The 27,964-nt window shown below is 34.7% G+C and overlaps 1 protein-coding gene across 2 annotated transcripts in view; it reads left to right on the top strand.

Moving 5' to 3' along the window:
- The window catches only part of LOC149575414 (kinesin-like protein KIN-7E, chloroplastic), a 139,271-nt gene extending 120,912 nt beyond the window's left edge, over window positions 1-18,359 (top strand). For both annotated transcript variants that reach the window (XM_089815146.1, XM_089815147.1), the window contains exons 24-26: window positions 6,333-6,422; window positions 17,159-17,300; window positions 17,570-18,359. In XM_089815146.1, the coding sequence (XP_089671272.1) occupies window positions 6,333-6,422; window positions 17,159-17,300; window positions 17,570-17,655 (318 nt within the window). In that variant the 3' untranslated portion in view covers window positions 17,656-18,359. The remainder of the gene's footprint in view (window positions 1-6,332; window positions 6,423-17,158; window positions 17,301-17,569) is intronic.
- Window positions 18,360-27,964: the final 9,605 nt, after the last annotated feature.

The raw sequence follows: 27,964 nt of genomic DNA, 5'->3' as shown, positions 1-27,964 counted from the left end.
TACACAATTAGGAATGCATTCTAAAACATCACCCTCTTCCTCGCCCTCATTTTCTCCCAACCTACCTTTATTTTGGAAAAAAGAGACAACCTCTTGCTTGAACATCTTTGGATCCTTCACCAAATCCCCTTCCGAATTTACAATGGAGAAAATTCTATTATGAGCTCTTCTAACTTTCACTGAACTATGGAAGACTTTTGTGTTTCTATCACCTTCATTTAGCCATGTCTCTCTAGTTTTCTGTCTCTAGAACACCTGCTCTCTTGACAAAATCTCCTCATATTCCTTTTTTAACCTTTTCTCTTCTTCAAAATCCTCCTCCTCCATACCCTGTAAAATCACTCTGTCATTTAATTCCTTTAAAGAGAGTTCTAACTCAACCTTCTTTCTAAAAATGTTCTGGAAGGATTCCCTATTCCAGACCTTCAACTTCTCGTTTATGAATTGTAAGTTTTTAAAAACAATAAAGGCCTTATTCCCTAAAAAAAAGGAGCTTTTCACCACCTGTGCTGGATCAAATCTTTAAAACCATCCCCTTGTAGCCACATTGCTTCAAATTTGAAGGGGCATTGATTCGGCGAGGATTCTTCTTGTATTCCAAGCCCAATTAGGAAGTGGTCCGAACCATGTATAGGCAAAATTTCTACTTCTACCATCCATTCAACCTTCGTCTAGTCACCTCCAATCAGAAATCTATCCAGTTTTTCAACAATATTTACAAACCCTGGTCTCCTATTAGTCCATGTAAACTTACCTTGTTTAAAGGGAATATCCACTAGACCATTTTTTGTCACAAAGGCTGAGAAATCTTCCTGATTTACCGATCTCCAACCTCTTCCTCCCTTTTTTTTTCCTCTGGGTAGAGAATAACATTAAAATCACCTCCCAACATTGGTATCTCATCTTGATGGGCCTCCATTACACTTGTTAGAGATTTCCACAATCTCGTCCCTACTCTGCACATGACCATAAACATTTATCACATTAAATTCCACTTCAACCTGTTTAGATCTTAACTCTAACCATTGCCAATTGCTTTCCTGTTGCATTACAACAGCATTAACCGAGCCCTCCTTCCATAACACACTTACAGCCCCAACAATTCCTTTTGTCGCAACCCATTCACTATACAATATCCAGTCTCACTTGATCAAGGCCTCTCTTGATCAAACGAACTTTATCAGGGGCATTGTAGCCCTTGACATTCCAGGATAGGAGCTTCATCTTCTTCGGGAAGGGGTCTTTCCCCTTCCCATTTTCAGTTTACTTTGACCTCTTGCAGTTCTAGCTATCTGGATTAATGCATTTATAGTTTGTCTCTCTCTTTTTTGACTTCCCCCAACCTGAATTTTATGATTCTTTTGTTCAGTTTTAGCTAGAGTTCTCTTTTCTTTTAGAGTACTCTCATCATCCAACCCTAAGAAATCCTCCTACCTTTATTGTCGATCCTCCATATCCAGATCTTCCTCCTCGAAACTCTCTTCCATGAAAGAATCTTTAGTTAAACACCCCTTCAAGTTTCTTATATGGGAAATCTCTATATCTTTAAAACCTTCTTCATCACATCCTACTCACTCTTCTAAGAACACCCTATTGTCTTCCACCTCAAAACAAGACATAAATCCTTCTTTAGTTCATACCCCTTCTTCACCCGTGCATTCTTCCATCCCCTGAACTTGATCTACCTTCTTGATTAACGCTTGAGAATTGATCCTACTTTTCGAAGAGCTTTCATCATAAGTTGTTTCCCCTTCTGCACACAAACATTCCGATTCTTTTTTGCCCCTTTCTACTCCTGAGAATTGGACCTCTCTTTCTACCTTCATATGATCTTGTTGACACTCTTTCTCACTTAGAATTTTCCTCTTTTCTTGACAATCCTCCTCCTCTATCATAACGTCCCCATCCCCTTCACTTTTTCTCTCTTGCAAGTTATTCTCTCTTGTTTTCAAAATCAAAACACTTTCTGTAACAAACAAATTTTCATAACCAATTTAAATCACCTAATAATCTGATTTAATAAGTAACTGATTCCATTCCACATGACAATGACTTCCATTAACTAACTACGATGAAAGTAATTGTTTCTATTTTAACTGTATTTCATGCTCAGCTGATATAACGAGATCAAATGAAATAAATAAATAAATAAATAAATACATTACTAACATTTTAACCTTTTCTAATTGATAAGACATTCAGCTGAAAATAATATAACAGCTAACTTCTATATCAACTAAACATTCATTCAAATTATGCTATTAGAAAACTAATCTATCTATTATTCTTCTAAGGATTAAAAGTAACAGTGCAAAAGAAACATAAAGAGATATCAGAAGAATCCCTTTATCTTGTTGTTCAAGCCTTGGCATTGGTTAGAGGAGAAGCATTGACAAGGCTTAACCTCCCAACCTCAGGCCATACTTATCCCCACACATCTTAACTTAATAAAACGGCCCTCCCTACCTCGAGATCGGGCTTGGGATGTTCTTTAGCCTAGCCATCCGAGCTACTCGGTGATTTGAGTGCCCCATCAGTTATACCTATATAACTGATATCTATGGACAAACAAGTGATCTCAAAATCGGCACATATGTCTATAACTACCTTGGCCATGGATTTTAGTTGGGTTCATGAACCCGATCACCACCACTCGACTTGACAACAGATTCTATTACCAGGACATGCATAAGCTATTAATTATTTATTATTCCAATCTGATTTCATTATTTGTTTCTACCGGTTTATTTCCACCTCCTCACCATTCAATAGCTTATCTGTCGGGTGAATTCCTCGGTGTCCGCAAGATTATGAGCATTCTGATATTGTTTTACACCTCTTCACCAATTCCTTGGCATCTTGCCGGTGAATTCCTTGGTGTTAAAAATGTTCTGAATATGTTTGGAAAATTTTTAAAGCATGTGCATTGATGTGGATTTATGTAATCAATCAAGTTTGATACAACTACCAAATGAATTCATAAATGATATTTACTCAGGGATTACTCGGTGAATGATCTCATATACACTTCAGAATACAAGCAACTAGTATTATAAATTGATCTCTATTTAACATGTCTACCCAGTTGTGGATGGATACTCAAATCAGAGAGAAAAGGATTTGGAAAACATATTTAATTTATTCTTAACCCTATCATTATATATTGGCTGAAGATAGATATTAAACTCAGTAAAATCGATTCATGATTTACATTGTTTCTATGGTATTCAATCTTGAAAATAGGAAGACCCGTTTCCAGTGGGCTTATCTTTGAAAAAATAAATAAAAGTAAATCAGGAGTCATGACCTGCGATTTGATTGTATTTCCCTTGCTCTAGCCGTGTCTCTTGTCCACCTGCTAACTTGAGACTAATCCTAGACTCCGGTCGTCGGTATTATTATGAAGAAAATAAAACAAGGAATCGAGGTGTGAATGAGGAAGGGTATTCTGCTGTAACTCAATATGAAAATGCAGCAGTATGGAGATAGGAGGGAATAGGAGATGAAGGAGGTATGCTCTGCCTAATTCGATCATGGCTTCTTAAGACTTAGTCGAGACTCCTCGGCTTCCATCAGTTTCCAAGATGACTATTCGAGTACAACATGAATTTGATTTTGAAAAGAATTAAAGAGGGAAAAGAAATAAGGAGGAATTGAAGAGTTTAAACTTTATTTTATTATTATTATATGCTCTTATGTATATGTACGTATATTGATGAGGTGACATCATTAGATTATATTATTATAATTTATTAGTGCCATTTCATTTTTATATTTATTTGTTTGTATTTAAGTGTTTATTATAATGATAAAATAAGAAGATTTAATATTAAATCTCTAAAGGTATGAATTATATTTGTCTTCGTATCCTTTCCAAGGGAGTCTTAGGTCATAGTTGCTGGTCCGTAATGCTTCCCCTCTCTTCAGTCTTCTCCTGTAATCACCCAAGCAAAACATTCTCGCCAAAACATTAATTCCAAAATATATTGATTGTTAATTCAAACCAAATGACTGCTAATCATCTAATAACAGTTATACGTTACTGGTTATTTCATCAACGTCTATAATAACTAACTCATTTCACATGATCATGAAAAGAAATAATTCATTAACAGTTGGTACAACGTATATAGATAACTAACTCGTTTCACATGGTCAAGAAGAGAAATAATTTGTTAACAGTTGATACAATGTCTATAAATAACTAATTCATTTCACATGGTCAGGGAAAGAAATAATTCGTTAAACCAATAGTTATGATCAAATTAAAAATTAGGGCAAAATTTGGGATGTAACACTTTCCAGATCTGCCGCCATATCTAGAGAGTCTCTCTCTTTTAGCCTTTGCTCCACCTTCCATACTCCAGACATCTCTATTGCCCTATTCAAAAGACTTTCCTCCTTTCCTTTCAAGCGCCTTGCTTGCCCACATTTTTTAGAACCATGGTCTTCACTAAGGCAATGTTCACACACCATTAACTCTTCCTCTATTGATAGAGGTTGTCTCCACACTTCCACCTTCGAATAGAGCTCAATCATTTTTGGTAAAGGGTGGCAATCATTCTATATAATACAGATCTTGGGGAACATTTGAAAAGTTACCTTATCCACCATCTCCACTACTTTCACAAAGGTTCCCAACTTATTTCCTATCATCTGATAACAATAATCATTCTAGTATTCCCGTGGGAGATTTTGTAGACCCACCCAAATAGGAAAATGTTTAATAACTTCCTTTGTTGGGTCAAAGTTTGGAACCCATGGTTTCATATAAAAACCAAAGCCTTGCATAAAATATGGGCCTCCATTCATAATCCAATCCCTGTCCTGGGCAATGTCCATCGTTACCATGCAAAAACCATTTTCCAAAGTTTTAAAATCCTTTACCTGCCCCCATTTTAGAAAGAAAGCATTACTCTCTAAAAAACTCACCTTCTCCTTCCATGAGCTTTGCTCTATTATAATTTATAACCTTATCCATTGTGCATCTTTCCTGCTCTGGTTCTTTAATCCTTTGTTGTTCCTAGTATTCCATTGCTTGTGGTCTTAGCATGCATTGAGCAATCTTGCTAAAATCCACTTTTCCCCCTAGGTTATCATTATTTTAATTTTTTAATAGTAATATTTGATTTAATTATCATTAATTATTTATATTGTAATCAGAATTATATCTTATTATTATTTATTTATTTAAATATTATTATCATAAACTATATTATTTAATTATTAAAACAAATGGGCACATCACAGCTTTACTATAAAACGGGAATTTAATGAATTTAAGATTGATTCATAACATTTCTTCTTGGCCAGCCTAGCTATATTGTGGCTATTGCAATTGTTAAAATAGCCTTTTGTCATCTCAAGGAGCATTTTACTCGAATCTCTTTTACTATGAGGATTAAGAGAAAAGAAGCATGCTCTGTTTAGCATTTTCTTCTCAATCGTATGATATTGGCATTCCAGAATGCTTCTAGGTTAGTTTCCATTTAAAGCAATATGAATGACCATTATTGATGACCTTTTAAAGAAAAATCTATATTGAATGCTATTCTCTCTGTTGGCTATAGCAATGTCCATTATGACTTGGGCTTTGGTGTCCACTATATGCTGTTTTTGTTTCATTTGAAATTAGGAGGTCAAATTCTATAAATCAAGATTGGACAAAGATATGTTTGAAATTAATGTGCACTGCACACTGTAATTTGGAGCAATTAACACCTGAAGTTATTTAGGCTATTCATGCATTCTGAAGGCATTTTAGGTAGTCTAGATGCTATATCATATTGTGTATGAGAATTTATACTTTTCATAGATTGTTCTCACTAGACTATTTCATTTTATTCATGTTTATTATCAAATATTTTGTTGAGGTTTGGTTAGGCAATTTTTCTGCGTTATTTTCAAGTGTGTGTTGCAAGGGACGTGGAGACAATATGCTGTGTTGGTTAAATGTTCTTGTCTTATATTTTCTTGGATACAGTTGACACTCGACTGTAACACTTAATGCTGTATCTTTTAGTAATAGGATGACTGAAATAACTTTATGTAGGGCATTCATACATCCATCTAAGATAGTGGATGATTACATATAATCTCCTAATATATACTTATGATTGAATTGAGGATGGTGCATTTTTGGTTTGTCTAGATAATGTTCTGCATGATACTTTACACATTTTAATGAGGACTTGTCGATTTTTGATAGAACAGCAGAAGAAGATTGTATGTATGTTGTTATGATCAAATAGTTTTGTTTACTTTTTCCTAAAAAGAAAGTAGCATGTGTCTGTTTTTTGCGCATTTTCTCATATTCTTTATTGTCATTCAAGAGTGAGGACATTGATGGTTTGGACCTTGCAACTCTTGATGATCTGCAAAGTCTTCATGTGGATGCAATTACCAAGCTTTGCCATGCAAAGGTACTTGTCTTTCTATAAGATACTTTTTCTTTTATTTATACTTCCATTGTGCTTAACACACATGAATGGAGAAATACACATGCAAAGTTACCAACAGTTTGTTTTAAGTTTACTTTCTCTCTTGTACACTTTAAATTTAAAATCATTTAGTGTAGTGTCTGTAATTAGTAGTGTTGGGGATAATTTAGATGTTAGCTATCTGATAACAAATATTTTCCTAATCAATCTCATTCATGATAAATGTTGCTTGCGTATTGAAGCAGTGAGTGATTCTAGCTCACTTCTAACATAAGTTTTTTGATTGAAGCAATGCATTTTCTTTTCCATTTGTTTATTCTAAGATATGAAGTTTTTTGATATATCCTTCATCTGGAATCCTCTTTTCATTCCTTTTTGCATGTTTTTGACAACCCATGTAGCTTTGTTTAGGTTGTTATTCCCCTCATATTGTTTGTAGCCAATGAGATAAATGACAATTTTTTGCATAAATTGTCAACAATGTAAATTTTAACACAATCCAGGGAATTCTTTGACTGTTTATGAGTATAAGAGAGCTATCATTCTGCATATAGCTAGCACATTGCTGCCAGGCTTAAAAATAGACAAGTAGCTGATGGACTAAACTACTTTTCTGTGATAACCCTGGCTAAATCAAGCTACCAAATTCATATGACATTACTGAATTTCAATTGCTATATACAAAGTGCATGTGACGCTCAAAATCAGTTGTCAATGAACATAAATTATATGTATAAATCCATCAGCTGGACATTGCAGATTTATTAACTCACTCACTAAGATTATATACTCCAGCAAGGGGAACTGGTGAGCAATTCCAATTATCAGCTAATGATTTAATGTCGTAAACTTTCTATACAGTTTTGATGTTCAATAAAACAATATGCATCTCAAACCAGAAGTTCACTGACAGCTTATGGCATTCTACATAACTGCTACAGCAGATGAATTGACTACAACTTAATGTGTGAAATCTAGAGTGCACCTGTAACTGCTCATACCCAGCTGATCACACAGGAATGTGCCAAGACTAAGACCACCTTCTTCACTCCAAGTATATGCAGAATTAATTCCCAACCCAAATCTGATTGCAGCCTTCTTGCATGCCTGAGATGGTTGAATGTGAATTTTACCAGAAACTCCAGCTATAGATAATGTAGGCCTGCTGTAGAATGCAGTCCCTCAAAATTTAAATGCAGGTACTGAAATCACGACCAACAACGCAACTTGCAACATAACACTCATAACCTGTGCTGATGGTGTAGGAAGGAGGATATCACTAGAAGACAACTCCATAGGAAATCATCATACTCTTCTTCTCGGTCACCACCCACATAATATATACTGGGTTGGAATCCTGATCATCGACCCCCACAAAAGATGTAGCTATAAGAGAACCTGGTGCAACAAGGGGTTCTCTATCAATGTCAACAAATATGCTCATCCCAACAATACCTGTAATTGCAATGGATGTATCTACATCCTCATCAAGGTCCATGGCTACAAGAACATCACCAACTGTGGCTATAGGAAACTGAACCGCGTATGCAGATGGTGAAAACTAAACCCAACTCCACTCAAGTGAGTGATCAACATCAATCTCAAAAAGGGAATTGTCATAGGACAATGCTGCATCCATGTCGAGTATATGATTGTCCGCAAAGTGAACTTCAACATTGTGTTGATCAGTAGTATAACATAACTCTGTCTCTACATCAGTCACCTTATCATCAATAACATGCATAATATCATCAGAGCACACATCTACAATCGCTTGCATACCACTAAACTCCTTGGTTAATGGCTCAACTGACACAGAAGTGGCTATTGATATGATAGTATCCTCACATTCTCCTACCTCCACCATCACTGCATCATCATCAAACACACAATCCTGGGGGCTCATGTCAACAGCTATATCATCTGACTCAATCTGACATGAATTCCCATCATACTCCACATCCACCATATCCAACTCATGTGGTGTCTCATAAGAAATGTCTGGCACATCTATAGCCACCATTGTATCATCACATTTCACTCTTCAAAAAAGTGATATCACGCTTTGCTCAAATCTCGGATTTGAAATCAGTTGGGTCATCCATTTGTGATTTTGGTTCAATTCATTTACTAACATATTCAATTGGTTTAGAATTCCAGACTGTATCACATGTTCTTCATCTCCAGTTGGTGAAGTACGCCCTCTGCAGGTATAATGTCTACTTGGAATGAATCTCTTGTCACCATCCATAACTACTGAATGACAAATCAAACAAATGCTATCAACTCTTGAACAAATTACTGATCAAATAATTCTGAGCCCAATTCCTGTAGAGTGGCAAGAATCCACTCTGATATCACTGTAATTACCCTAGCTAACTCAAACTACCAAATTCATATGACATTACTGAATTTCAATTGCTATATAGAAAATGAGTGTGATGCTTAAAGTCGGTAATGTCAATGAACATAATTTATATGTATAAATCCATCAGCTGGACATTGCAGATCTATTAATTCACTGGCTAAGATTATATACTCCAGCAAGGGGAACTGGTGAACAATTCTGATTATCGGCTAATGATTTAATGTTGTAGACTTTCAATACAATTTTGATGTTGAATAAAATAATATGCATCTCAAACCAGAAGTTCATCAACAGCTTATGACATTCTACATAACTGCTACAGCAGATGAATTGACTACAATTTAATGTGTGAAATCTAGAGTGCAACTACTCATACCCAGCTGATCGCACAGGAATGTGCTAAGACTTGGACCACCTTTTTCACTCCAAGTATATGCAGAATTAATTCCCAATGCAAGTCTGATTGCAGCCTTCTTGCATGCCTGAGATGGTCGAATGTGAATGTAACCAGAAACTCCAGCTATAGGTAATGCAGGCCTGCTGTAGAATGCAGTCCCTCAAAATGTAAATACAGGTACTGAAATTTGGTGACCAGCCTCCCAGTTTTGACGTCACAACCCCAGCATTAATTGCAGACGTCTATAAATTCAAAACATGTCTTCCCAAATAGTAACAATGTACTGAATTGTACAGATCTAACCTCCAGAATGCAACTTTAGAATGATGAAAGGAAACATTAATAAATCCCTTAACAAAAACAAAGTAGTCACCAGCAATAATCTTCTCCTCAATTACAGTAAATACAGTAGCAGAGAATGGCAAATTGTTTACCTCAGCACAATTTGCAACACAACTTCAGAATAATTTCCAGAACTCAAACCCTTGTACTTCAGCAAGGGCAACAAAATTCAGAACCTTAGAAAATCTAAAGGCAACAAAAGCAAATAAATATTCAAGCGTATGCCTTTTTACTTCACAATGAGCTCATATTTATAATCTCCAAATGGCCTTTTGTTTCCAAAATGTAACTCCATTTATGAAGCTTCTCCAACACAACATCACCTTATAACATTTAATACTTGGCTTAGGCATACAATTAATTCTCAGTTACCAGGTACTGCTGTTTAGGCCCGGGTCCTGGTACTGGTACAGTTTTGGTATTGTTTCTTCCGGAGTACTTCATGTGTTCTTTGTGGGTCCTTCATAGAAGGACACACAATAAACATGGGCACCTAGGAAGTACCCCAAATCATAGGACAGTTTATATATGTATTTCTGATTTGTTCATCAGCATGCTCTTTGTATCAGCTTTAGATAGTGTCTTGCAACAGCTTGCTAATATTATCCAAGTTAAAATTGGTCTATGTAATGCCCTTAGTTTATGACAGTAGTGAACAACAACCTGTTTCGATTCATTTGAAGTCCAGGAATTGATTTTTTAAATTTGAAGATCTCAGTATGTTACTGTTGATAGATTTGTATAACCCAACCCATAGTTATGTTTGTTGATCATGATTGGATATATGTCAATTTGTAATGCATGTAATCTAAAACTGTATTAGTAATACAATTATTTATTTATAATTTTGTGGAGAATATGGATTTGAGTATAAGTCTTCTTTTTCTATTTGTAACTTTGATGTTTGAACATAAATACATACATATATGGACAAACTCGAATCTGCAAGGGGGGGGGGGGGGGTGTGGGGAAATATAATGGATGGGAATACACCTCAGATTTGTTTAAAAGGTTTTGTAAAGAAACAAGAATTAAGAGGGAGTATACCGTTCCTTATAACCCGCAACAAAACGAGGTAGCAGAAAGAAAGAATAGAACAATTATAGAAGCTGCAAGAGCTATGATATTTGATCAAAATCTAGAATATTATCTTTGGGTAGAAGCCTCTTGTACTGCTGTCTATATTCAAAACAGATGTCCTCACTCCTACCTTAGAGATAAAACTCCTGAAGAAGTCTTTACTAAGTTTAAACCCAATATAAGTCATCTTAGGATTTTTGGGTGCCCAGTATATATACATGTTCCAAAAGAAAAGAGAACCAAGTTAGAACCCTTCAGGAGGAAAGGTATTTTTGTAGGGTATAGTGAAACATCTAAAGCATATAGGATTTTCATACGTGGTCAGAAAAATATTGAACTCAGCAGGGATGTAATTTTTGAAGAAGATTTAGCATTCAAAAGAGCCCAATGTTTTGAAGAACCTTTTCCATTACCTAGTTTTGAAGAAATACTGAATCTGAGTCTCAGAGGAAGAACGTTGAAGAAATTGAAGATGAAATTCAAAATCTTAATCCTAAAGAAACTCAAAATTCTAAGAAAAGACCACTTTGGGCCATTAAGACAGTAGAGGAAGCACAAGACTCCGCTGCACCATCTGGGATAGTCAGAGAAAGCAAAAGACCCAAAAGATTTTCTTCCTATACAACAAAAATGAATGATTTGTCTAAATTAGAACCCACCAATGTTTCAGATACTATTAAACATATAGCTTGGAAAGATGCTATGACAAAAGAATACCAATCCATTATGAAGAATGAGGTTTGGGAAATTGTTCCAGGACTTGAAGGAAAATTTGTTGTTTCTTCCAAGTGGATATCAAAAAGAAAGCATGCTACTAACGGTAGCATTAAAAAATATAAAGCCAGATTTGTAGCCAGGGGATTCTCTCAGAAAGAGGGGATTGATTATGAAGAAACCTTTGCTCCTGTTGTTAGATACACCTTTGTAAGAGCAGTCATAGCAATTGGAGCATTGAAGGGATGGAAAGTACATCAGATGGATGTAAAAACAACATTTTTGAATGAAAAGATTATAGAAGAGGTATATTTGGAGCAACCTGAAGGATTTGAAACTCATGACCCTAAAGTTTTTGTTTGCAGGCTCAAGAAAGCTCTCTATGGGCTTAAATAGGCTCCAAGGGCTTGGTACGAAAGAATTGATAAGTATCTCACTAGCTTAGGATTCTCCAAGAATGAAGTTGATCCAAATCTATACTATAAAAGGGATAAAGATGATATGGTAATTTTGATATTGTATGTTGATGATTTACTAATAATAGGTGATGATCATCTCATAGATCAATGCAAGAAAGATCGAATTAGAGAATTTGAGATGAAAGATTTGGGACTCCTTCATTGCTTCCTAGGACTGGAAGTACGACAAAATTCTGACAAAATTATACTTAATGAAGGAAAGTATATGTTAGATATCTTGAAGAGATTTGGAATGTGGAACTGCAAGTCTATGTCTTCTCCAGTGGAGACTAATCTACATAAACTTAAAGAAGCAGCAACAAAATCACCTTCCATAGATTCTACTCTCTACAGACAGATGATTGGGTCTCTTATGTACTTGGTAAATACAAGCCCTGATATTTGTTATGTTGTTAATGCCTTAAGTCAGTTTATGTGTGAGCTAAAGGAGATTCACCTAGTTGTAGTTGAACACATTATGTGATACTTACAAGGCACTCTTAACCTTGGGCTCAAATATGAGAAAGTTAACTTGGATTTACATGGATTCACAGACTCAGATTGGGGTGGAAGTATTAAGGATAGAAAAAGTACTTCAAGATGTTGTTTCAGCATAAGATCAACAATGATATCATGGATATGTAGAAAGCAGTCTTCTGTAGCTCAAAGTTCCACAAAAGCCGGAAACATTGCAGATGCGATGGCCTCTTGGGAAGCAGTTTGGCTTAGAAAGTTACTTGTGGCATTATTTGGTCAAGCCATGAATTCTACGATTATTCATTGTGATAATCAGAGTTCCATCAAGCTTTTTGTGAATCCGGTTTTCCATGACAGGTTCAAGCATATTGAAATTCCTTACCACTATGTAATAAGAGATATGGTAGACAGGAATACTGTAAAACTAGAATACATTTTTACTGCAGATCAGACAACATATATTCTTACCAAACCTCTCTCTCTCGAGTGAAGATAGATCACTTCAGAAATAGACTTGGTATGGTTGAATTATAAATTTTTTGTATTCTTTAAATTATTAATAAAATTATTTTATTGTCAGGCTATTGACTATTATGGGCTCCACCATTTGTATTCATTATTTAAGAGGTGACAATCTCTAAGATAATGAATACTTATATGAAAGACATTATAAGAGATAACGATCTGTTAGATAATGTGCTGAACAATAGAGATCTACTGTCAAATCTAGATGAGTTCAAGATTACATTGTGATATAAACATTGTTATGTGTATAAGTCACAATTTGGATAAAGGGAGAATTTTATTATTCTCCGGAGTTTATCCCGTGTTGTAGTAGTTCTTAACTCAGGATCATGTTGTGATATAGGAATACTAGTACCTATGAGTCACAACTTGGATAAAGGAAGGATTTTCCAGTTTTATCCTGTATATTGCATTCCATGCAATATCATTATCACTAGTATGAGTGATAAGTCATTTCATAGGTATAGTAATATGAATCAGTATCATGTGTTCAATGATACCACATGCTAAAAAGTTTCAGATAGATATAGAGTATCAATCTATGCTTATTCATCTTAATTGATGATGCTAGATATGTTATCTCTCAGTATGATTGTCAAGTTAAGAGGGAATGTTAATTCCGTAACTTTGATAGATCACACTAATCTGATTACAGATTGAATAAACCTGTTCTTGCATGATTTAGAGGCCTATATTTAATGGCGCTTATTCAATTAGTAATCGGCTTTCCTAGAAGCATTATCGAGAGTTATATCATTGTCACTTTAGTTAGTTTGTTAACTAATTAAAGTCCTCTCCTTAGTCACTGATTTTTAGAATTAGTCAGAGGCTGACCTAGGAAGGTGCATATTAATATAGGGTATATTTGTGGATAAAGAACACGCAATGAATATATAGTCTGCTCCTTAGCAAATCTGCCCTATATGAATCATTGCAGAGACAAACAAGTTTTCAGAATAGCAGTTAATATTCTGAAGATTAACTATTACATTCTGAAGAAGAAGAAGATCAGAACAGCAACAATAAAGAAAGGTATTATCTCAGATCTGAAACTTAGAATTTGCAGAAACTTTACATATACCTTGTGTGGCTATTTCTTCACCCTTTACTATAGTCATCTGCCTCTCCTCTTTTCCACTCGTGTAGATATCTTAAATAAATCTATCTAAAGAAATGCTGAGAAATATCAATTATAAAATACTTTAAATTCAATTTACTACTTTCTTTTGGTATTGACTTATGTTTTTAAGTTTAATTTCAATTTAAAAAAAATTATTTATATCTAAAACTTATAATTTAAAAATGTTTTTAAAAGTATATTATGTTTTTATAAATATTGAAATTTTGAGATGTAGATGGTTGTCAGGTTTAAGCGAAAAAGATAATTGTTAACATTGACACATGCCATTATACTTCACCTTTTCTGCCATTATAGAATGCCTGTCAGCATTAATTAACATTACATTACAATGAAACAAAGCCACTCCAGAAGAAAAGTTTCAAGAGTTTTTTACTTTTTGGTCAATATAGACAAAAATTACTTTGTTGCTGAATCAGGATATTTCCCTCACTATTCTGTGTATGAAATATCTTGAAATTGGAATTGGACTGAAGCACCTACAGATCTGTCCAGGCTTTGGTATGCTTTTTGCTGAAAGAAATCCTTTGAATGTCACTTGTACATGTAGGACTTGAGAAGTGACATGGGATTTCTTGGCCGTTTAAGGAAACCAAATCCCTAAATGAAGCATTTCATGTACTCCTTTGATGACCTTATATTTTCCCTGCACAAGATGCCAGAAACTGGGTTTCTGTAATTGTGCAGTAAAACAAAAGTTGTGTTTCATGTGTTTGCATGCAGCCAATGATTGACAACAATGAGGTTCATCCCACTAGGGTTACTATAGATTGCAACAGTAGATCTCTGTTTATTTTTAATATTAATTTTATAATGGTTTAATATTATTTACGTCTTAAATTTTTATGGAGAATCAATTGCAACTATAAATGACTACTTATTTTTAATATTAATTTAATATTACAAACGGGCATCTTGTCCTGATACGGGTCCCTACGCAGTAGACCAATCATTTCAATAGCCATCTGTAGCATAGGTATAGGCACAGGTAAAGGCTCAAGCTCACTACTTATATTACTTTGATATTATAAGAAGGCATCTTGTCCAGATACGGATCCCTATGCAGTAGACCCATCGTCTCAAAAGCCATCAGTAGCGCAGGCATAGGCGGAGGTTAAGGCAGAAACGACTCCCAACCTTTTTTGTTGAACAATTTTTTTAAAATTAGAAGTGGACTATATAGTAGCATAATTAGCTTTCTAAAGATGTGGGCAACTTAAAGTGGTGCGAGTCTCTATAAAATGTGCCTACAGAGGTAGCAACTGTAGGTTTGCAAAAAATACCCAGTCTACAGTTTTACTTCTTGTCTTTGGTCTTTCACTTGCCAATAAAATTTGAAATGATCAAACGAATATGTAGTGGCTTGTTTTGTGATTTTATGGTTAAATAAAGGATGTGGGAAGGTTTGTGGGACCCTCATCCGGTATTAAAACAGTTTTTTAAACATTACCATGGATTTGTTTTGAACATCATAAAAGGTAAGAATGCCATCTGGAACGTTTGGCCATCCTTGTGATGGTAGAGGGACAGTTTAGCCATTGTCGTCTGTCTCAGAAATGATCAATTGTACTGATGGCATTTCGTGTCCATGCTTTGTGTTTCTGAAATATTCCACCATCTTAAAGATTATTGGGGATAACTAGGTGACCATGGCCATCCTCTCCCATCTCACCAATTTCAAAATGCCATTGAGGGTTGGGATGTTCTTCCCTATGGAGCACAAGTTTTGATGGTAGCACATTTGACTTTGTTGGTAGTGCATAGCCAATTTATTCCAAGGCTTGCTGCCTTTGCAGTCCTTGAGCAAGTTCAAGGTTGCTGACAAGTAACTTGTTAGGGTGCCCCACTAGGAACTTGTGCTCAAACAAGCTTGTTCCATCCAAAACAAAACAGAGGCATACATAATTTCTTGTGCCAAGGGTAGAAATCTTTAGAGGTTGCCAAGGGTAGACATATTTAGATGTTTTGGATAAATTAACTTCTAAACATTTTTCAATACAAACAACTTATAAAACACACTTAAATGTTTTTTAATACAATCTTACCAAAGCACAAAAAACAATACACATTCAATGGCAAAGCCAATATGCACTTCCAATAGCAAAGCCAATCTGATTTGCACACTCTGGATTCTAATGGATCTTATTTATGAATTGGACATATTGAATTTCACGAACCCCTTTATCCAGTGCAGTAGCACCATCCATTTCTCTTAAAGAAGAACCTTGCTTTTTCATTTAACAAATTCCTGCCTAGTCTGAAAGATAGAACTTGATAATTGCTAGCACCTTTCCGATGACTGTTGAGCTCTCAGGTTTAGCATCAGAAGGCACAAACATTATTTTTGCCCATGGCTCAAACCTCTGAGATTTGTTTACTATGACGAAAGCTTCTTATCCATAAGTTTCAAATGGCAAATTTACAAGGCCTTCAGAATTTTCTGAACATGATTATGATTTGTATATGTTAATGCTGAATAGTTAGGTGCCTGTCTATCATTGAATTAACTTAAGCACATATAAGTTTATATGTTAGTTAGGATTGCATGTTTACAATAATTACTCTAGAATATTTTAAGTTTTTTTTTTTGGAACTCGAGGAGGGCCACTATAAGTCTATAACTATGCTAGTGTTTTTGCTTACGACCTTCCTCAATATATTTTTCAATTTTTCTTTACAGTTGAACTTTATTGAATTTGCACAGTATATTTCTTGACCTACAATTGAAGCACTCTGCATGTTCAAGTTATTCTGTTATTGAGGTTGATCCATGTATGTTCTGAGTTTCCACTTTTACCAGATTAGCTATTGCTATGTTAAATAAACACTAGCAAATAGCATTTTCTTGATAATTTAAAAGGTCAGTTTTATTGACAATGTGAGTACTGTGAGTTCACAACTTCCCAGAGGCAGGCGTGACATCTAATTATAGCTTGTATATTCATTTTGTAATTTGATATGCGGTTCTGTTGCTTTGCAATGGTGAATGTGCCAGCCACATCTTTGCACTTCACTAGAATAAAGCCTATGATGAATGTTTAACTGTACCTTTTAAATTACATGCCAGTTTTACCAATTTGTCTCATATTTTCTCATAACAGTTACTTAAGGCCTGGGGCAAACAATGATTTTCATGGTTATCATTCTTCTTGTAGAGGAAAGAGAAGTTTCTTGACATATATTAGTTTGTTTATATGTTCAACTGTGGTGTTATTTTAGGTTCGAATGCAAGAAAAGAGTGAGAAAGAGGGATTCAGAGCTAGCAAGGTTGAATCATATGATGAATCAAACACGAGCTTCTGTAAAGTTTGCTTTGCTGCACAAACTGCAGCTGTTATCCTTCCTTGTCGGCATTTATGTTGTAAGACTATCCTGATGCTTTGAACTCAGAATTTTATTAATTGATTTTTCGTTTTAAAAACATAAGTGCTTGTTTGTCTGATCTGAACACATCTAAGTTATTTGTCTGCAAATGCTAATTTTATCTTGATCTGACATTTTATAGTTGTGTTACAATTTAATATTTATTATATGCATTACAAGACTTATTTATATAGTAGATTTAGAGGGTTCTGCCTTACTTCATTAAGGTTTAATTATAGCATTTTTTTACTTTTGATTTGGTTGCAGTGTGCAAGACATGTGCTGTAGCCTGCACAGAATGTCCGCTTTGTAATAGTGTTATTACTGACAGAGTCATTACATACAAGTCTTGAGGTGATACTAAGATTTTTCCTTTCTGATTATTGTTACATTGATGAGCTTTATTTCTTATTGTTTGATGAAACGGGGTATATCGTTGAGGAGGCAAGCTCAGGTTTCAGCACAATTCGTGCATTTTAAAGGAATTATAACCTCATGATCTGCATTTGGCATAGAGTGCCCATCACAATTGCGTCTTGGATTACAATCCTTTTCAGTCTTTTCTATCTTCTCTATGTTTGTCTTGGCCCCTCAGAAAAAAATAATCTGAGGCATCATTCACTCCGAGCTCAATGCAGATTTTTGTTCTTGTCAATTATATGACTAAACACATTACAATCTCCAAGCATATTCTGGCTGGCCCCTGCATCCAGAACACTGATATGTTGTATTTTTTAGACAAGAATTGTATTTTGAGAAGAGCTGAAAATACAAAGGGCAGAAAAGCATTTCAGCTATTATAGCATACAATGATTCTGTACAATGTGATGTATTCTAAGAAAAGTGCATGAGAGACATTGACATTGGGAAGATCATTTTGACGGTTGTTTCTTCTCAACCAGTGTTATATTGTTGGTCAAATTTCGTTTTCTTTGGACCCGTAGATTATCCAAATATTGCCTTAGCAAGAACAATATGCTTATTGTGACATTTGACATTTATTATAGGACTGTGGCTCCGATTGTTGTATCCATCTTGGTGGCCATTTTTGTGGGAAGTAACTTGCCGCCAGTTACAGAGGAATGTCTTTGTGTTTTGGGATTTTCTAAAGCTAATTTCCTTGAGGAAATATGCAATAACCAATCGCCAAAATCATGTATTAACGTCTTGGAAATGGTGAAAGTATTGCCGTCTCTGAGTTAAAAATGTAGTTGCTTTTTCCGCGAGGAAATTTGCAATATCTAATTTCCAAAATCATTTACGAACATCTCCTTTCTATGTGAGTTATAAAATGTGGTTTCTATATCCTCAATTGAAAGAGATCTTCACCACATCACAATAGATTATTAGATTTCTAGTGAAATCTTACTAGTCCCTGTTTAATAGTAAGCACTATGAGATTTATAATGCAGTAATAAACAAGATACATAAAAGAACGGGGTTTACAGAACAAAATGGTTAAATTTAAAGACTTTATGATAACCCACTGTTTTTAAGATCACGAGGAAGAAAATGGTGCATTTTTATGCTTTCACTAAACTTGTCAGTAAGCCAGATCGTGGTATGAAGGTTTTTTTTTTCCAAATTCCAATACAAACCCAGCTATACAATTGGACAGTGATATGGCTTAATGGCAAGTTGAATTCAATCAAATTTTTTTTTTTGATGACAACTTGAAATCAATCATAAAAATCTACAGATTAAATAGTACTAATTTAAGTGCATTTTTACAAATATTATTTTATTATCTTTCAACTGCAGGATTACCACGTGATTTGTATTTACTAAATATTACGCATGACAATATGTGAGCTCATGAATACCTATAATGGGAATAAATACGATGGATATCACGGGGTTGAAGCCAAGAATTAATAATCCCCGATCCCTTTAAGATGTCACAGGATGACAACAGATGTCGCCTAGTTCCTGTCAAGGATTACCACAGGCTCGCCAAATCTCCAGTAGTCTAATCCTCACGGTTGAGAGGGACAACGCTGTCGTTTGTACCTGGTGACGCTTGAATAGAATAAACATAGCCTAATATATATGTATGGTTAATATGGCCGAGATGGCAAATATTTCTTCTAAGACAATCTTCCTTCCACGCAAACTTGCAAACTTGGCGCTACCCTGAAGTTTTAAGTCAAATTCTATATTTGGTCACTAGGAATTAGTTTTAAACTGGTATTAAATGGGTTGGATATCTATTTTTAAAGCTACATTGATATATTAACTTGTTTACCAACTGTAAAATTATTGAAGCTAAATGGAAATAATTCGAGATATGTTATGATGTTGAATACAAGTAATGCGAGCACAAATATGGTAACATATTATGATAACGAATAATGTCATATATGAACAAACATATAATATATTATGATAACTACTAATGTCATACATGAACAAATATATCATATATTATGATTACCAATAATGTCATATATCAAATATGTCATACATCAAATATAAAATGTCATATATACATCAAATGTATGTAATATGTTCACTAATGTAAAATTTAAGAGATATGTCCACTAATGCCTATACATGTGTGTCTATCCCTATATCTTGTCTTTTCCCACAAGGGGAAGGAAACAAATCTCGAGGTCTTTGGTTGTTGCGTGGAGGGAGATGATGGGGTCTTCTTCACATGCTCCTTTGTCTTTTTGTTTAGGCTCCTCTCTAATTAGAGTTGATACAAACAAAGTAGATATGAATCAATAATTATTATACATTGAAATCAAATATATGTACATACAAAATTAATTTTTTTTTACCGTCATCAAATAGTCACTCTGTAGATCCACCTTAAAGGCTTGCGGATGATTAAGAGTAACAAGGCTGTTGAGGGGTCTCTTGCTTTTGATGGTTTAGGGGATAATACTTCTGATGTTTTGGATCACAACCTGTTTTGGAGGAGGCTTTTGCTTCCTAGAGTGTTGGTCTTGTTGTCCTGAATGTTGATCCTTTTCAGTCTGCTGTCTCTGGACTTCTTGTTGTTTTTGAACTTGCAGTACAAAATGTTTTGGATTTGGGGAGTGTTTTGTTGGATGATATTTCTTCTTTGGTTTGCCATGTGGATTCCATCGTTTCTTCAGGGGACTAGCAGAACGATGTGACTAAGCTTGAGGATGGATGGACAACGACAAAAGGAAAGAATTCTAAGTACTCCATGTAACATCCAATTTTCCTGGGTATTAATTAACATCTAACAACTCAAAGAATACAGTTATTACTTCGTTTCACAGGAAGACAATTATATCATTCATGTTCATGTGAATAAGATTTATTGTTAAAATTAGTTAGACAAAATTTCTTAACTAAAAACTTGAAATACCATTAAATGAAATTACTACATAAATTGAAAACCACATACTTCGGAAAAATGAGATCGAAATCAAACTAGGGATGCTTTTGCAACCACTTGGGTTAGTCCACAAATACACTATAACAATTACACATGACGACTATCATCTAAAAGTTGCTATATTAAAACCAAATGATGATCACAATTAAATACCACTATATTTAAAATTAGGGCATCATATACCACTGTAATAATTAGGGCATTGTTTACCATCGGTTTATTTAGGGTTTCTGATACCACTGATTCAAATAGGGCTTCGGCTACCACAGATTCAATTTAGGGCTTCTGATACCATTGATTCGAATTAGGGCTTTCACTACCATGGTTTCAATTTAGGGCTTCCAATTCCATTGATTTGAGTTAGGGCTTCCGCTACAACGGATTCAATTAAGGCTTCCGCTACAACGGATTCAATTAGGGCTTCAGATTCCTTTCCTTTCATTTACTTAATTGTGACAGTAACTCAAGATTAGAAACTATAATTATATTTGTTATTCATATAAATGAAAAACAATCCATAAATCTATTTTTTGCATCAAGGTGTAAAATAATGGTAACAATGAAATAACTCAATTTAATCTTACCTCTTTCTAAATAAAAGCGATAATACCTGTTTTCGATAAACAATTGAATGCATAGCTTATCTCTGTCAGACGCACGATTGACATCTTAGGGAGAGGTGAAACATTGTCAGGGGCTTAACCACCTAACCTCGGACACCAAATCTTATCCCCTCATGATCTCCAACGAGAAAGGCCCTCCCTACTTGGAACAGATAGAGGGGTCATCTTGCCATCCACTGGGCTTCTTGGTATTTTAACATGCAACTTGGTAGCAGAAGATCACAATTTATGCATGAGTTATTAATTCATATTAAAAATGATAAACACCATTTTGTCATAACTGATACTGACTCGTGTTATTGATGATTCCTTTCTCTCACCTCATCACCCATCTCCTTGGCCACACAGTTGGGTGAGTCCCAGGTATTTGGAATTTTCAAAGCAGACGACTTTGTTAATTATTCAAGAAGATTACATACATCCATCATTTCACATTCTATAATTACATAATTATGTTCCCATCATTTCACATTCTGTGATTACATAATTATGTTCTTTAAAGATTTCAAATTTGAATATTAAATTAATCATAACTGATTTCCCTTTAACTCCACGTCTTCACCATTGATGGCATTCTTGCCAGTGAATTCCTCGGTGTCAATATGTTCTAATTCATGCTTGGTAATATGTTTAAGCTTTGTAACATTTGGGTACCTTCCAATATACATGATTATCTTTGTTCCAAGGGTTGATTTATTGATGAGATCTCAGAGTATTATTGTTAAGTTGAAAAAAAATTATACATACTTACATATATCAATAGATGGCATAACAGATTAATCTTAACACTTCAGCCTTAGAGTATTATTGTTAAGTTGAAAAGAAATTATACATACTTACATATATCAACAGATGGCATAACAGATTAATCTTAACACTTCAGCCTTAACCATCTAAGAAGATTAATTCATATTAGATAGAGGAAGAAAAACTAAAAGGTATTAGTTGGATTATGCATGAGATTAAATAATGATTTATTGATCAATCAGAATCTCAATATTTCGTATTTAGGTTCTTTGATTTATCATTGTAAGATAAGAATACAACTTTCAAATTTGACTATACTTTCCATTACTCATCCGGCTCAATAACTTGTACAACTTTCAAGGTTTTTTAGAATGGCAAAAGCGAATTCTATATGACTTTGATAGTTTTTCAGATTGGGAGTATATCAAAATAAAAAGCTGACTAAAAATAAAACAAGATATGCATAACTTGATTCCCAATTCGGATTTCTCTCTCCGCCAATTGGTGTACTTGATTCCCTGCCAAGTAAAACTTGATACAACTCTGGTATGTGCAAAACGGAATGCAATGGCTCGGTTGGAAAAATGTGAGTCACGGCTCAGTATGATTGCCATGGCTTAAAAGAAAAACATATCAATCCAAGAGAGAAAGAAGTTGCTTGGCTTAAGATGAGAACGTTTCAGATTAAGAAAAGAAGAGAAGAAATTCGAAAAAAGTGTAAAGAATGAATAATTAGTCTGGCTCCTCTCACGACTTCTTTTAAAAGAAGAGCAAACATGACTCCTAGGCTCCCACCGGTTACAAGAAGATTAATTGCCCATTCTAATGCATCACAATTATAAAAATATATGAAAAAGAAACAAGGAGGAAAAAGAATAAAGAATTGAATAGAAGTTGGAAAGACAATTCGAATTGCCAAATATTAATCGATTAATCATGCCAAATGTTATCATTTAAAAGCAAAGAATATTAAATTGAAAAGAATAAAGTCGGAAGGTTGTAATTCGAATATTATAATAATTCTGATGTTACTATAATTGGAATGTTATTCAAATCTTATATGTACTTATAAACATCACTTTATTAAATTATTAAGATATAAAGTTGCTAGATTATTTAAAAAAAAAATTGCATGTATATAAATATTTATTAAAATAATATAATGAAAGATAAATTAAAATCTTTTAAAATACGTTTTATATTTTAACTCAATTATTTTAATTAAAGTAATTAACTCATGTAGTTCCACAGATGTATCCTGTTTCAAATCGCTAGGTCCTCTACCTGTCTATCCAGTGATGGTGATGCTCTTGCCTAATTCTTTTCTGACAATGCTTCCACCCCCTTTGACATGTTCCCTGCAAGGAAATTCCTTGCTGTTAAATTATATTATCACGATAAATTATTTTATCATAATTAATCATAATGGTTAACCATCTTCTCAATTCCATGAATTCGTGATTACGATCAACTAGCATCTTACCTTCACTTGAAATCATAACGACTATCTTACCATTTTGCTAGATTATAACAAATTAAACTACCAATTGACTTCATGCGAACCTCAACGACTATATTTCAAGTTAGGTAAAAAATTGGGATATAACACTCCATCCCTTCTCTAGATAAGAATTTGCGGTCCTACAAGGGAGGTTCTAAATTTAAATCTAAATCTTAAGCTCCCTTGTTGAGGATTGATATCCATTGTGGTGGGAATTTGTTGGTTGTTCCCTATCTTTGTTTGGTGACTCACATTGTTGTATTTGGGCCTTATATTGTTATATCTTTAGATTTGATGTACAAGGTTTTGGGTCCTTTCAAAATCTGTTTTTACCTAATCAGAACAAGACCCTACAACAATTCAATCAATATAATCACTCAATCAAACTTTTAAATACCATTTGAAATTTCAATACTTGCTATTATAAATAACAACTAAAACTATGAAAACTCTTTCATACCTCGGTCAATGTCTCTAAACTAGCCATTGCGACAACAACTCCACGATGAATGGACTGGCAAAGATGAAAAGTCTTAGACGTCAACAATTGCAAATCATATAATGTAATTTATATGTAACATGAAATATGAAACAAATATAATCAAATGAATTAAATTGACTTGAAACAAATGTATCTTTATGAAACTCATATCATGCCTAGGCTTAGAGTCCCTTGTGAATGTCGATGGTCAAGTAGATAACTAATGCACATGGATAATTTTTTATTATCAATTCTTTATATGATTACTTAATACATATATGTATTAATTTAAATGATTAAATCAATACATACTTTTCGACTCGTTGACATGATGTAAAATGGGGCTGGGGGAAATCTATACTAGGGCCATCAACACTCTTACCCTAGATTTTGAACAATGTCAAGACATGCTAATTAATTAGTCATTCACTGAACATATGAAATGTGATCAAATTAGTTTATTATAGTTGTAATTTACTTGTGTGTCAATGCCAAATGTGTGACTTAGGAACTCATTAGTGACTAGCCCATCATCCATAGTGTCTCCAACATGATTGCCAAACGTGCATAAGAATCCACATGATGTGCACATGTGACCGCGACGCAAAGAAGGCTCCTCCTCAACTAATAGATTGACACAATGAATGAGGGTCTGCGTCAAAGCATTGATAGTCCCTAGAGTACTAGTCTCTACATCTTCCTTCACAACTGAAAGAATAATCACATGTTCACCCTGTGGCTTGGCAACAGGTGCCCTAACTACATTAGGGTCATGTTGATAAACAAATTTGTCTTCACACAAAACTTCCAAAATAACCCTTATTTGCCCAACAACGAAGATAAAAAAAGCTACCAACAGTTGGGTCCCTTTGCCATTGGATTGTGCAAGCGCCCTCTGAATTTTACAGGGTACAACTCCTTGATTTAGATATACAAAGAATAAGATTTAAGAAATGCTTTTAACCTGAAAGCAAAGGCTGCCCTCACTATTCTTGGATAGGAAGCGAATAACTTATGATTGTCATAAAAAAGAAAAGATTCTATATACGATAATGGAGATAGCTCTTCAACCCGCACATGCACTTAGAAAGACTGAGAAAAGATTAATTGAACAGGAACAAACTCTGCAACAAATGAATTCAGTAATATAATACAATTTCACAACTCGGCCTTAATCCACACATAGATCAACGAAAAAGATCAATTCAAAGCACACCATCTTCGAAACAATGGAACTTCATTCAGTTAGAAATTATACAAATTCTAAATATTATTGACAATTCAAACATCTTGCATAAAACTGGAAAAAGAAACAAAGCTAAAACGAACATTCTGATTACAATCAGAAATTACCCCCTTTACACAATTTGAATATCCCCAAATATGTGGCGCATAGTCTACAAAAATAGTGGACCCTTCAGGACTCTCCACCCCTGGAAAGAAGCACACCATCTGCCTCCTTTAGGAAAAGAAGAATCCTCGTATTGACTACTTTTAGTATATTTAACTTGATCAATCCCGTGTAGCCTTTCAATTGCAAAACTGATTCTTGGCAAGATCTTCATTTTCTTTCCTTTTAACTTTTCACTCTTTACCGGTGGTTATGTCCCTAGACTTTGTCAACTTTTAAAAACATAGTTTATAGTGTGGCATTCTCCTTTTACAACATTATAGACATAATCGGCAATGGTATAGGCAAAACATTCTCATGACATCGTTTTTATACGCAGGCACACGACATGTGGGTAATACAACTGCATAACACCGGCCACGGTGATCGAGCGCTAGACGTCAGCATATGTTTCTCCAACACATACTTGAAACACTCGCATGATATATGCCATTACACATAAGAATCATGACACGTTCCCTTTTAAAAAAACATTAAAACAAAGAAAAAGAATCTTCAATCTCTTGGGCGATGTGATGGATCTGCCACTATTTACTCCTTTGCTAAAATTGGATATGCCGAGCCATGCATTCACACAAACCTGCATTTTTATCAGTGAGGCATTCCGTCAAACAATTTGCATGTTCATCGGGATGAAGCCGCAAGTTACATCAGAGATATGGTCGGGAGTCGACTACGAACAGGGTGTTGGGTACATTTGGCTTTGTTGTTGGTGATTTCCAATCAACATCGACTGTTTCCCAACCATTAGATGCGAGTTTCTCCAACTTTTATTGGATTAGGGAAGTGACATGGCGACATATTGCTAATGATCTCCACATCTTACAAATTTTTTCTCTAATTTCATCATACTTTAACTATCCATCCACGTGCGTGGGATCATTATTCCAAGGCAATACCAAACTTTGTGACTTCAAAGATTGGTGATGCTTCCATATTGCAGTTGGGCCTCTTCTTAATATGAAGGAGCTGTTCTAATTTCCAATTGCACAACGATGAACTAGTTTAGTTTATGATGTGAATGCAAAGAGAGCGTCCGTGTCTTCTAATGGAGTTCAAGAAGTTGATCAAGTGATTCACGGGCGATGTTCCATCTCCAATATGACGTCTCAAACTTAATCCCTTGCATACCTAAGCATCTTCATGTTCGCCACTGGATCCCGCGGGCTCATTTCTTATGGTGCATATATAGCCTGCCAACTATTCAAGCACAGCCATGGCCACCAAACTTTTCTACTATCCCGAATCACACAGATTGAGGGCAGCTGCCAATGACGTGCCTATCAAAAGTATGGATGACCACGTGAAGTTACAATGAGTTCCTTACCCACGACTTCTAGGTGACAGCAAGGAGGCTTCTTTGACATCCAACTTTGATGCCATTTTGCATTCTAGAATTCTATCCAAAGGTTCTCCTTGGGCCAAGACTTTTCCTCCTTAGCTTTGTGCACGACAACACACATTTGACCAAATAGTTTGTCAACACCTACTGTACCTTTTCCATTTTAAGCATAAATTTAGGAAAATTGCCTCTCTGTTAACAATCAACAAATTTTACAATGCAAAGAGTAGATTTTGGAACAAACAAGCTTGAAGTTTGAATTTTAACCAATGAATTTTCTTTTTGAATCTTCTTCTAAAAATTGTACTGTGGCAAAGTGGAGCATCAAGACTACTAAATGCATTTTTGAATTGATGAAACAAAACCTTGAACTTGGATCTCAAACTTAGAACCTAATTTTGGATATTGAGATTTTATATGTAATCATGAGTAGTATGATTGGTTATGTCCTAATTTTGGATATTGAGATTTTATATGTAATCATGAGTGGTATGATTGGTTATGTTCCTAACATAACTAATATTGAGGCTTTAACAACCAATTGACCTAGAGGATATTGATATCTTTAGAATTACTGCATGTTACTTGACTTGACTAGTAGGACTACAAACATATGTATCATGCATCTCTCAACATAAGAGGATACATTTGGGATCAGATTAATGGGATTTAAAAAAATGAAGGGAGCATAATTTACACCTTCACATATGTCAAGTCCATATCTTAATGAAATCATTGTCTTCATTTGAACTGGAAAATCTTTGAATCCGCATTCTGATAACTTGGACCCGATTTGAATTAGCGGACTTATGTACCTTTTTATAGAAGGCAATTCATATGTAAGGCATAGGATCAAGGTTTTGCTTCAAAGTTTCTTTCAATCGGTAAGTTCTCAGTCCGAACCATACAGGGAGAAAACTTTCAAGTATGTTCCACTCATACTCTCTTCTCGCATTCTAATAGACCATGTAATTTTAACATAATGAGTGACCTTTTCTTAGGAAAGCATGGGGCTACCTAAACTTATAGCCATTTAACTTGCGGTCTTCGTGTTCTCTGAATTTGAATTCTAAGCATTTGAGCTCTAGAACGTGTATTAATGAGCTTCAAACCCCAAAATCTGCACATTGAAATATGGGCTTGAAATTGAAAACTAAATCTGCATTTTGAATTGATAGTTTGAG

Source organism: Cupressus sempervirens, chromosome 2 (assembly GCF_028749045.1).
Source record: "Cupressus sempervirens isolate cs-2001-9-10 chromosome 2, ASM2874904v1, whole genome shotgun sequence".
Lineage (NCBI taxonomy): Eukaryota > Viridiplantae > Streptophyta > Pinopsida > Cupressales > Cupressaceae > Cupressus > Cupressus sempervirens.
This window is presented reverse-complemented; position numbering and strand designations above follow the sequence as displayed.